This window comes from Solanum tuberosum, unplaced genomic scaffold (assembly GCF_000226075.1).
Source record: "Solanum tuberosum cultivar DM 1-3 516 R44 unplaced genomic scaffold, SolTub_3.0 scf00160, whole genome shotgun sequence".
Taxonomy (NCBI): Eukaryota; Viridiplantae; Streptophyta; class Magnoliopsida; order Solanales; family Solanaceae; genus Solanum; species Solanum tuberosum.
Window position 1 is genome coordinate 659,766 of NW_006239085.1, and position 12,913 is coordinate 672,678.

Here is a 12,913-nt window from a genome sequence, read left to right on the forward strand (position 1 = left end):
CACCAATGTCCCAAAAGTATGACGGAGGGTATTTGCATACCATTTACGATAGTTCGGGGGTATATTTATCCTTTTTCCCTTTTATCTATTATCTTGCAAATTTGGGTTGTCAATCTTAAGAACACTTTAATTGTTTCAAATTCCAATTGCATACAGTTTAACTTATCTATTTGCTATGTAACCTACTGTTTCCATTGTTCTGCCTCAGGCAAACATAAAACTTCCATGAAAGCATTTATCTAAATGATGCAAATACGATAAAGTTGAAGATAACGAGTAACACTATGCGTCCTTTTAGCGCTAGCAGTTGGCCAGTAGACTAACCAGGACAACAATCTTGCATCAGAAGGACTTGTCACCAAATTTTGGTTTTGCATGGCACTCAGGGGAATCCACAATACTGATGAATCTTTAAACTTACAAGCACGAAGAAATGTTCCTAGTTGATTCTTAATTGTATCAAACCGTTCTTTGGAGTATCCCACAGCATCCATTTTGTTAATAGCAATTATTATCTGGTCCACCCCAAAGCTTTTGATAAGTTGTGCATGCTCCCTTGTCTGACCTCCACTAACATCAATGCCAGCTTCAAATGCACCTATTGAAGCATCAACTACGAGAATTGCAGCATCTGCTTGTGTTGCACCTGATATCATATTTGGGACAAAGTCTCTATGGCCTGGGGAATCAAGCAGTACAACACGGTAACTTTTTGTGTTAAAGTAGGCAACAGCCACTGTCATAGTTATTCCCCTCTCTCTTTCCTCAGCACTCTCATCCAATGCCCAGGCATAAGCAAAGGACCCTTTTCCCTGATTATAGATAGAATATGTATCCATCAGCTAATCAAGATTTCACTATGTCCTTATAAAAGTGGATGAAAAGCGAAAAGAAGGATTACTTGCTGCTTGGCCTCTTTTTCATATTTGTGCATTTCCTTCTGAGATATCTGCCCCAAAAGGTGTAGTAGTCTTCCTGATAGTGTTGACTTCCCAGAATCAACATGGCCAACCTACATGGTGAAAATTTTGGAGTAAGATCAGCGGATTAGACATTCTAAATGTTTGAAATCTTGAATCACACAAATGATTGACTCACAATTGCAAGATTTAGCTGGTTCAATTTGTCTTCTAATTGACCAGTGCATACAATTTTCTGAGGTTTACTCTGTGATCTTGAAGTTGCAATTCTACTCTCCACATTGTGAGGATTTGATGATACAGACATATTGCTCACATTGCTCATGCCGTCATGATTTCCTCTAGTTTCTATAGAAGAACCTCTATCCTTCATGTCATCACGTCTAACCTTCGCCGTTGATGTGGAAGAACTAGTAGGCTCTTCAGAAACCAATTTTTTTTTAACTTCACCAGCTATTTCCTTTTTACTTGATAGGACATTTGACTGTACGACTTTGTTGCTAGTAGCTGCAAAAGGAATAGTAATATACACGAAAGATGTCAAACTCCCAAAATAGAGTACAGGATATAAAATATTAGAAATTAAGACTACTGTTTTTTGGTATTATTGGAGAGGTAATATGAAAGGTGTCATCTTTCTGCATGATTTTAGAGGAAAATTGCCAACAGTTGGTGCATGAAAAATTCAGTTTCAATCTACTTTAACATTCTCAATGACAAAAAGGGAAGCAAAGTCAGCAGGAAGGTTCCAGTAAACAGGTACATAGTTTAACAATTGAAAAGAATAAAAAAAAAAAAAAAAAAAAGCTTGCAGGAAGGTGTCATTGAACAGGCTCATTGTTTAGTATAACTCCACCAAAATGTCGACGGAAATTATTCTCCATCTCTTACTCCTATAGTCATTAGGTCGTCATTGGCAAGATAATTACGTGTAAATATCTTCACTCCGGTGATCCTTCTGATCACCGGAATCCTCAATCCCTCTTCTTTTTCTGACAATCTACTTCCACCAAAGCCTCTACCAGCGACTCAACCCCAAAAAGACCCATCCCCAGAAAGTTCCCCACGCGCTCGCACGCGCCACCTCTTCCTCTCAGACTTCGAAGTCTCTCGCAGCATGCGCCGGCCTGTGAATCGTCAAAACACAGAATTTCAGCCTTTTCTTGGTTCGATCCAGGCCGCAAGGGCTTTCACCTCCCACTACGTCTTCGGTTAAAGCACTTTCCTTTCTTTTCATCAATTATTTAGGAGAAAGATGGAGAACAGAATCTTTTTCAGATTAAGGGGCAAGTCCTATGACTTAACTGATACCAAACTAGCCTCAGATTCTAGGTTTGAATGGGTGGAGAGTGCTAGGTTATATATGAGAAGAATGAAGCTGAGTAGAGTAGCTCTACAGTGGCTATGCAGAAGATTTAATGAAGCTTCAGAAATCAAAGGAAAATCCTTCAAAACTTGGAGATGCAGAGATCTAACTACTCTTATTTATTGCTCATTGAAGTACAATAAATATGGTAGATTTGTGTCTGTTATTACGGTTAAAGGAGAGCTGAGATCTATTATTATTCTCCCTGAAATCACATATAATGCTGGCTGGTCTGATCTCTGTAAGAAAATTGAGGTCTTTATTAATAAACCTGAAATTTTACAGAGAGAAACTCTAAATGCAGGGGAAATAATCAGTAATGGGCAAAAAGAAAAAGGAAGTTATAAGGAAGCTCTTCAAAAAAGCAGATGGCCCCCTAATGAACTTCAATCAGCTCCAGAGAGCAGTACCAATGGAGATAAGGATCCTTTGAGGAGAAGTCTGGTTGGCAGCTTCCCAGATTGCGATGAGATACCTTCTCGTAACGATGTTAGGAAATGGGCGCAAAACACATGGAGAGCCATCCACAACATACAAGTATTTGATTTGAACGGGATCCAATTCCTTTTTGAATTTCAGTCGAGAAGGGATGCTGAAAATGTGCTAGCAGGGAGATGGAGTAGGAGTAATCATCTATTGGAACTGGACTGGTGGTCTCCGATGACGGGAGCTATTCCAGCCCAACATCAATTTGATTGGTTTTGGGTTCGAATTTTGGGACTACCGTTACATCTATGGACTGATAAAGTGATGAAGGAGATGGGGGACCAGTGCGGCGGATGGATTGAAGCGGAAGAAGAAACCCAACTCAAGTATCACCTGAGATGGGCCCGTATTCGAGTCAAAGGTCCTCTGAAGGAAATTCCGGCATATGTAGAAGTGAGTGATGGAGAATTCAATTTTTCTTTGCCGGTATGGTGTGAAGCTCCGGCGAGATTCAGACAGAAGTCGGATCTAATGCACGTTGATCAACTAGAAGGTGCAACACAACATGTATCTGGAAGGGAGTTCCCACAGCAAACCCACAGCAAAACCCTTTGCTGACTTTTATTCCAAAGGAGGTGGAGACTAACATTTTGGGGAATGATTCGCAGATAGTTTGCAAAAAAAAGGGGAAGAGGAACACGCGGGTCTGAGTGAAAGACATGTGAGGGAAATAATTAAAAATTTGGGCCCAGGAATGGTATTAGAAGTGTTGGACCAAATCGGAATAAGAGGCAGTGGGTCACATGAAGCCCAATTGCCTAAGAAAGACTCCATCCAGTTAGAAAAGGAACCTTTTGTTGACAACCTCTTCTCGACAAAGAACAGTTTCTTTCTGAGCTCGAATATATCAGAGATGGAGATGGGGGCGGGAGTGAGAACTGAAACATCTTTTGCTAAGGATGATGTGGCAATTTACTATGGGTCGGAAGTTTTGGGGGGTGAAGACAACAACATGCCTATGGTTATTTATGATATCGAAGGAGCAGGAATTAATTCAGATAAGATAGATCTTCATCAGGGCAACTGCTCTACTGAGCAAATTACATTATTTGAAGATCCTCTTCCTCTTCAAATTAATGATGGTCTCTCAGAACAAGAAATTGAAGACAAAGCTTCACTTTGGGTACATTCCAATGTACTTAAAACTCAGTCAACTTTTTGGGGTTGCTTTTGAAGGATGTGATAAGGCGGCTTTTGATCTATTTCTGAGAATTGATCAAAAGAGAGGGGATTTGAGGCAGAAGAAGGTGGAGACAACACCAATCAAAGCAAAGAACACAATCCCAAAGGAGATAAGAAATTTGGAATTTCATGTTAAGTTTAAAGAAGCGGAATCAAGAAACAGGGGGAGAATAACAAACACAAATTTCCAATGAAAGTCAAAATCCTTTCTTGGAATGTAAGGGGGGTAAATGGAGAAGAAAAAAGGGGGATAGTCAGGAGATTATTTCAACATTGGGGGCTGATATTTACGTTCTGGTTGAGACAAAATTGGGAGGATCAGAGGTGAATGTATTCAAACAATTATGGCAAAATAGATGGATGGGGGGAATTTCATTTGGATGCTATTGGTAGAAGTGGTGGCATCGTAGTAATGTGGGATAAGAGGGTGTGGAAAAGAGAGCTGGTATTAGCAGCAAACCAAATGGTGACCTGCAAGTTTGAAGGCATTAATCAGGCACTCACATGGTTCCTTTCAGCTGTGTATGCCTCATGTGATCCAATAACTAGAAGAGAACTTTGGCAAGAATTCATCAACATCAAAGAACTGTGTAATGGGCCTTGGGTAGCTTGTGGAGATTTTAATGCCACAAGATAACCAAACGAAAGATCAGAAGGGCACAAAATTACTACGCCAATGACTGAATTCTCTGAATGGATCAATGAGATGGAGTTCATCGACCCTCCTTTATTTGGGGGGTCTTTTCACATGGAGAAGGGGGGACAATCACATGTTTGCTTCCAGAATTGATAGGTTTTTATTCTCTTCCCAGTGGGATGAGACCTTCACACGGATTAAACAGAACATGCTTCCCAGAATAGGTTCTGACCACAATCCAATTTTGCTTGAATGCGGAGATTTAAATTTGAAGAAGTCTTACTTCAAATTTGAACAATGGTGGTTAAGGGTGGAGGGTTTCTCAGACAAAGTTAAAGATTGGTGGGGATCTTTCAATATCACTGGTACGGGCTCTTATGTCCTAGCCTCCAAGTTGAGGATGCTAAAGGGGAAGCTAAAAGAATGGAAACGGGAAAATAGGAACAATTGGAATCAGAGAAAAGAGGAAATCTTAAATCAGCTGTCTGTTTTAGAAAAGACTCGGGAGTTGAGATTACTATCAGAGGATGAGTTACTTCAGAAAGTACATCTTTCTATGGAGTTTGAAGATGTTGCAAAAAACGAGGAAATAGCTTGGAAGCAGAGGTCTAGAGCACAGTGGCTCAAACACGGAGACAAAAATACCAAGTATTTTCACAGGATGGCTACAGCCCATAAAAGATTTAACATCATTGATAAGTTGATGGTTGAAGGGGTTACAGTAACAAATTCAGAAGAAATTAAAGGAACCATAATCAGTTACTACCAAAATCTTTGCAGAGAAATAGAACAATGGAGGCCAGATTTTAATGTACAGGGAGTGGAAAGCATTATACAAGAGGAAAATGTATGGTTCCAGAGGCAATTTGAGGAAGATGAAGTTTTTAATTGCATAAAATCATGTGCTAGTGATAAGGCCCCCGGACCAGATGGCTTTTCGATGAGATTTTCCAAAACTTCTGGGAGATACTGAAGACAGACTTCATGAATGCAGTGAGACAATTTCATGAAAGACATGAAATAGAGAAGAGCCATAACGCCACCTATGTGGCTCTAATCCCAAAGAAGACAGGAGTTATGGAACTTAGGGATTTCAGACCCATAAGTCTCATTAGTGGTGTGTACAAGGTCTTTGGTAAGCTGTTGGCAGAGAGATTAAAGAAAGTGATAAGCAAATTAGTGAACAATCACCAAATGGCCTTCATTCAAGGAAGACAAATTATGGATGCCGCGTTAATAGCTAGTGAGTGTGTAGACTCATGGATTAAAGGAGAGATCCCAAGAATAATGTGCAAGCTTGATATAGAAAAGGCATATGATCATGTCAATTGGGAGTTTCTACTTAATATTTTGAAGCAGATGGGGTTTGGAGACAAATGGCTTAAATGGATAGGTTTTTGCATCAAAACTGCCAGGTTCTCCATTTATGTTAATGGAGAACCTGCCAGTTTTTCCTTCTGAGAGAGGACTACGACACGGAGATCCTCTCTCCCCTTTCCTATTTATTTTAACTATGGGGGGTCTTAACAGTATGATTAGAGTGGCCAATCAGAACGACTGGATAAAGGGTTTCAACATTGGTAACCAGTCAGAGGTTGATTTGCAAATATGTCACCTTTTATATGCAGACGACACAGTAATATTTTGCGATGCAAAGGTAGAACAAGTTAGTTACATCAGAGTTATTTTGGTGATTTTTGAGGCCATCTCCGGACTGGCTGTGAATTGGGGGAAAACAGCATCTTCCAAATCAAGGAAGTGGCAAATATTCAGTTGTTGGCAAGCATCTTGCAATGCAAGATAGAGCACTTACCAACTACTTACCTGAGAATGCCTTTGGGGAATAATCACAAGGAGCTTGAGATTTGGGATGGAATCATTGAGAAGACAGAGAAGAGGTTGGCTAATTGGAAGGCAAACTATCTATCTCTGGGAGGAATAGTCACTCTGATCAATTCGGTCCTGGATGCGTTGCCTACATATGTTATGTCACTTTTCCCTTTACCAGCAAAGGTAGAAGAGAGGTTAGATAAATTGAGGCATGATTTTCTATGGTCGGGGAACAAAGGAAAAAAAAATATACTTAGTTAAATGGCAGACAGCCTTACTAAGCAAGAAGACAGGAGGGCTTGGCATAAAAAATCTGAGGGTCCAGAAAAAAAGTCTACTTTCTAAATGGCTTTCGAGATTTGTGGTTGAAGATCAGGCATTATGGAGAAGAGCAATTCTCAAGAAGTATGGGCAGACTGAGGAGTGGGTGTCTAATGTAGTAGATAGCACGTATGGGGAATCAGTTTGGAGATCAATCAGAAATTTATGGCCTAGTTTAAAGGAGAATTTGGTGGTCAAGGTGGGAGAGGGTAACAAAATATTTTTTTGGAAGGACAAGAGTGTCTAAACTCAGTCTTCCCCGATCTCTTTTCTTTTTGCACCAATTCTGATGCTAAAATTGTTGAGATTTGGTCCCCTCAGGGATGGAACCTCACCTTCAGGAGAAATCTAAATGATTGGGAAGTGGATAGAATTGTTGAACTGTTACTCAGATTGGGTGAATTCACGGGCCTTACTACAGAAGCAGATGGTATAAGATGGAAACACGACTCAGATGGCAAGCTCTCTGTGTGTAGACTGTATAAGAGAGATTATGACTCACTCGGGGGGAATTCTTGGTCCATGGAAACAACTATGGAAGGGCAACACCCCAACCAAGGTGAAATGCTTCACCTGGTTGGTCACCAGAAGGGCATATCTCACTCAGGAAAAACTCAAGAAAAGAGGCTTCCAGATCAGATGATTTTTTTGTCATGAGAAGGAAGAAACTAACAGCCACTCATTCCTACACTGTAGGGTTACTGTTCAGGTGTGGCACATGGTTCTCAGCATTTCTCAAGAGCCCTGGGTGATGCCAGAACATATTGCTGATCTTTTGAGCTGCTGGATGAGAAGGGGGGGGGGAGCAAGACCCAAAAACGATGGTGGTCTATAGTACCTACTTGTGTCTGGTGGGCTATTTGGAGAGAAGAAACCTTAGGTGTCATGAGAATATTACTAACACTATTCAGAAAGTTAAAGAAAATTGCATTAACATGTTGTTTTTTTGGTGTAAAGAAGATGGTATAGAAGAAGTAGAACAGTTGGTAGATTTCCTAGGATCTTTGTAATTATGGATTTAACTTGTAACTTTTTGGAGGTAGCCAGCATACCCTTAATGCTGAAGAATACAACTTTAACTTTATAAAAAATTACAGCCAATGAACAAGGTCCTAGAAAGCACCTCCTAAAGATTCTAATAAAATATTAGGACAAAGAAGCATAATATAGCCACTGAATGATCTGTGTAGTTTCTACTTCATTATGAATATGGAATAGGGACTTCATGAAGAGCTATCCCAGAAAATCAGGACAAAGGAGAAATTTTTTGAAGGACTTAAATAATGTTAAACTGGAAAGCGAGATAAGGAAAGGAAATGAATCAAAATAATTTCATCTGAATGAGAAAATTAAAAGACCAAAGGCATTGTATGCAACCAGTCACTAACTCTCTCTAAATAATACCAACCTTCTTCATAGATTTAAGCTCACCCATCCTTGCTATTTTTAGTAGTATTTTCAGAAACGAAAAGCGCAAAAAGGCGACAAGGTGCATGTAGATTGAAGCGATTAGTGAGAAGTGAAGCGCACAGTTTACCACAAATATCAAATATATACGAATTTAGTACTACAATAATCATTCTTGGGGTGAGCTACCTAGCAGCTTCGGCAGATTGCATGATGGCTTTTGCTACTCTATTTCTCATTGAGTAAGTTATCAAATTAGGCCTATCCAATCCCCCAACAATAACAACAACAAACCCAGTCTAACCCCACAAATGGGTCTGGGAGGGTAAAATGTACGCATTCTTATCCCTACCTTTATGAAGTAAAGGTGGTTGCCAATTGATCCTCAGCAATCCTCCTGCTTTATCCGGGCTTGGGACCGGCAATGTGAACGAGACCCAAATGCCCAACAATCTCTCCCTAAATTCTTTCTCCAACTTCACTTTCCCCTGTGGAAGGGGTTTCAATGGTGGAACCAGGGAGAATCATTTCTTCCTCTTTATTCCTCTTCCTTTGAAGAAGTGATTGTGTAATACTGAAATAAGGATCAAACTCCCGAAAAGAAACATTCACACTGACAAAATTTCCTAGGGGAGAATGATAGCATTTGTACCATTTCTGTGTAGGAGAACACCCATAAAAGACACACTTAAGGGCTCTAGGATCAAGTTTCCTAGAATTCCTAGTGTGAACAAAACACACCCATTTTGACAGATTAATTATTGAATTCAAGATAAACATCAAATCTTTTATACATATATTTGTGTCGTTATCCATTCACAAATTATTATGCCTGAGCATACTACAGATTCGTTGAGTTGTTGGATTAGAAGAGGGGGGAGTAAGAGCCAGAAGGAATGTGGAGAATAACCCCACATTGCATATGGTGGAGAGTTTGGAGAGAGAGGAATAGTAGAAATTTTGAAGATATTTCCAATTCCATTCAAAAGGTTAAGTGGAATTGTATTGTATCTATTTATATTTGGTGCAAGGAAATAGGTTAAGAAGAAACTGAACAGCTTGTAGATTTTTCAGGATCTCTGCAAGTATACTTTTTCTGTTTCTACTTTTGAAGGTCCCCCACATCAGAAGATTTTATATTTTTTTGAACTTAGTAACTACCCTGCATTAGAAGATTACCACATTACTATTTTCCAAAAAGAAGAGAAATGATTACGGTAGGAAAAGGAAAAATAAAATCTCCTAAAGTCATGTTAATTGATTAAATCAATCAACAAGCACGCTTTAAGAATCATATTTCCCAACGAGTAGAAGTTTCTTGCTGAAGGGGATAAATTTTTATGACTTTGTTCTAGGACTAACATCCAAATTAACCTATCGTTTCTCACTCAAGATCCACCCTTAGCCTTAGTACTTCCACACAAAAGGGAGGTTTTTAGTTTGTCAGGGGAAAAAAGTCCAAATTTGCGACTGAATTATGTAAAAACTGGTCTAACTTTGCCCTCCATTAATTGTTGAAATCATTGATGTCCCTGAATTGGGCTAATATTGCCCTTCTTGATAAAGGCCAACTATTAAAAGTTTATTAGTCTGATTAATACCAATAGTTCCCTGTGTATCCAAAATGTAATAACTAAAAAACCCTTATACACCCCCCTTCTCCCCCTCTCACCAACCCACCTCTTGACAAAGTACCACAAATATATCAAAGCTCATCGAAGTTAACGGTCCTCTTTTTTTTCCTTAAAGTTCTGTGCTTCGAAGTGAACAACATTTTTGGTTTCCAATGCGGCAGAGATACTTGGCCATTATAGCCACCCTAGAAACTATGCATATGCCACCAATTGAAGGAAATAATCTACTCTATGAAGAAGCAAGTGAAATTCACTAAGAACTACCAAAATGGAAAAATATAAGTACCATTGTCAATGGATGATGCAAGGCATTTGCGTAAAGACCATTATGACGTCTTAAAATTAAGTAACCGAAACAAAAAGGAGAACTCGCACAAAAAAACTTACAACCACATTACTTATTACTATCTATTGAGTGGAGGAAAATACGCAAGGAGAATAAAAATGCAACAAAACTATTATCTACAGAAAGTCAGAAACAGTTCTTTCCAGCCCTCAAAAAGAAAACTGTATGTTTATCAATGTGAAATTTGTAAGAGACATATTGCCAGTTGCTAACCTGCGCTAGCTTTGCCACCACCACCACCACAACCTTTGATCAATGGGTTACGCAGGACCCCACACATATCACATAAATTTGTGGTATCTTCATTATCAAATGTGCAAATGGGACAACACCACACCCCAGCCTTAACTGGTTCTTGTTTGGGATTTCCACATACATCACACACGTTCATACTAGCTCTGTTATCAAATGTGCAAATGGAACAACGCCAGATGCCAACCTTGACCAATTCCTGCTTTGTATTTGTTTCTGGTGCCCTTCCTATAGCAAACCATAAATAACATATTGAGTTCCTTAAAATTAAGCTTTAGGTATATAAGGGGCATAAACTACTGCCAAGACCAATAGTCCTGGTAAAGTAACTAAAAACATGAAAATTTACAAAAAATCAAATGGAAATTTTCTACAATTAAACAAATATTCCCTTTGCGCTCATTTATGTCACAATTTGACTTGGTGCAGAAATTTCATGAGTTCAATTTATTTATATATATAATATTGGTTAGTTTGGACAGATGCAGTATATTAGTAGTTAGGAGGTTAATCTGACAACAGAAACATCATATTGGGGTTTTAAGTTTTGATTGTTCAGAATCCTTGAAAGAGGTGAAAGTTGTATAAGATACATTTACTTGTGGAAGCGTCAAGCAATTTAAAACATTTCAAAACAGAATATAGTGTCATCTAAATTGGAAGCTGGCAGAACTTTTTAAGAGCCATCTAAGTAGTTAAGCTTTTGATATGCCATAGCCCATATATAGTTTTAGTAAGTGAAGAAGTATTTATCCTTTCACAAATCCCTGTTAGCAGTTACCACAGAATTATCATGAAGTGGTAATCTTAATATAAGATTTAACATTTTCTGGGCAGAGTACATCTTTAAATATGAAGCACTGAGAAGGGCTGGAGGGACACTCACCATTTTTCTCTGCATATTCATATCCATCGTCATAGTCATTATTGTAATCTTCATAGTCATAAAAGTCTTCTTCATAATCAACTCCATAATTTACCTTACGAGGCATGGTGACACTTTCAGATATGCCTAAGAAATAAACATGAGATTGCATATCACTGTCTACTCAATACAAATCCAGGTCATCACGGAAATGTGCAGCATGAGTGAGTTAATTCCTACAGCACAAACAGAATACATTGTGCCTGTTTCACCCTTCAATTAAGAATGTAATCATACCTCGAAGATAACCGTGTCAGCAAGTAAACATTTCAGATCCGATTCAACCACCAGGAAATGCTCACCCAAGCAATACCATAAATCCAGAAAAACAATATAACTGGGATGAACTGCTCTTAATGTCCTGAGCTGGTAAGCAAATCTACAGCCTCCTGTTCGACAAAACAAGCCACCAGTTTCAATCAATTAGAACACGCTTTCAAAAGTGAGATAGAAAAATTCTTTTTCCTTATTAAATGCAGACATGAAAACATTAATGGAGGTCTTTTATCTAAAAATTTTCTTGTGTTTATCCTTTTTTTAAAAGGAATGTCAGTAACAAATACTATAACATTCCCATTTAGTACTATTTTTCTCCATTCCCTAGCTGAGTTAGTGACAAAGTTCTCAAGTTCTTGAAAGAAACACCATATGATATAAGTTGCAATGTCAAAACTAAGAGCTACAAAGCATTAAGTGTTAGATTGCTACATGCACACAGTTAACAAGGACACAATTTTCCTGCTGGAGATGTCATTAAATGTGTTATTCGACCTGGATTCAGGATTACTAATTCCGAAGAGAGGTAAAAACTTAACCATGATAAGTGAATAGGTTTGGTGTAAACACATGGTGCGGGTAAGTATTTACCCCAAACAGAACCTCATAAACCTGCTGACGGCTGATAAACGTTTCAGGAATATTTAATCAATCCTATAGCAATAACATCTGCTAGTCCAAAAATTACAAACATACTATCTTATTGATAAAAAAAAAAGTTACATTTCATTAGTAACAATGTAAACATCACCAAGTTAATTACTCCATCAACGTGAATACGAATACTTACAGCAAAACTCCATTAATGAAAAAATAAAGGGTTTAATAACCCTACAACCCCTCAAAAAAGTGCAAATTAAAGATCGAAATTATACCAAAATAATTAGGGGAAAATAAATAAGGAGGGTTACTCGGGTTTCTCCATCTGCTTAGTGGAAGAATGAGGAAGACGAATTGCACTTTAAGCTTCACCTTAGTTCCAACTCCGGCAAGTGTGTGCTCTCTGAGAGATTTTAAGATTTCAAAGGGGGCGTTTGTAATATACGCCTCTTCAGCCTGTCTTCTTTTTTGTTTTTGTTTTTGAAAGACAAAAAGGAAAATTTTCAAAAAAAAAAAAAACAATAAACTAATATTGGTGGACTATGAAATATTATTATTTTCTAGATATATTATTTAATCAATAAATTAATATTTATTAATTTAAAAAGGGTTTTGAAAATCAATAAAGATTAAGTTTGATTATATCAAAATTATTGTATCTTACTAATTTATGTATCATAATTAAAAAAATTATTATACATAAAATACAATGAATACATCAAAATCAATTA

General features: G+C 38.1%; 1 protein-coding gene across 3 annotated transcripts in view; it reads right to left on the reverse strand.

Moving 5' to 3' along the window:
* Window positions 1–12,637, reverse strand: part of LOC102603749 (HBS1-like protein) — a 17,096-nt gene extending 4,459 nt beyond the window's left edge. For 2 of the 3 annotated variants that reach the window (XR_001474170.1, XM_006353746.2), the window contains exons 1-7: window positions 12,494–12,637; window positions 11,544–11,695; window positions 11,268–11,393; window positions 10,343–10,609; window positions 1,099–1,427; window positions 902–1,012; window positions 325–812 (exon numbers count right to left, since the gene is read on the reverse strand). Coding sequence is in view for 2 of the 3 variants with exons in the window: in XM_006353746.2 (XP_006353808.1) it covers window positions 325–812; window positions 902–1,012; window positions 1,099–1,427; window positions 10,343–10,609; window positions 11,268–11,373 (1,301 nt within the window). In the remaining variant the exon portion in view is untranslated. Of the gene's footprint in view, window positions 1–324; window positions 813–901; window positions 1,013–1,098; window positions 1,428–10,342; window positions 10,610–11,267; window positions 11,394–11,543; window positions 11,696–12,457 lie in introns of all 3 variants that reach the window. The other variant, XM_006353747.2, reaches the window with a different exon arrangement.
* Window positions 12,638–12,913: the final 276 nt, after the last annotated feature.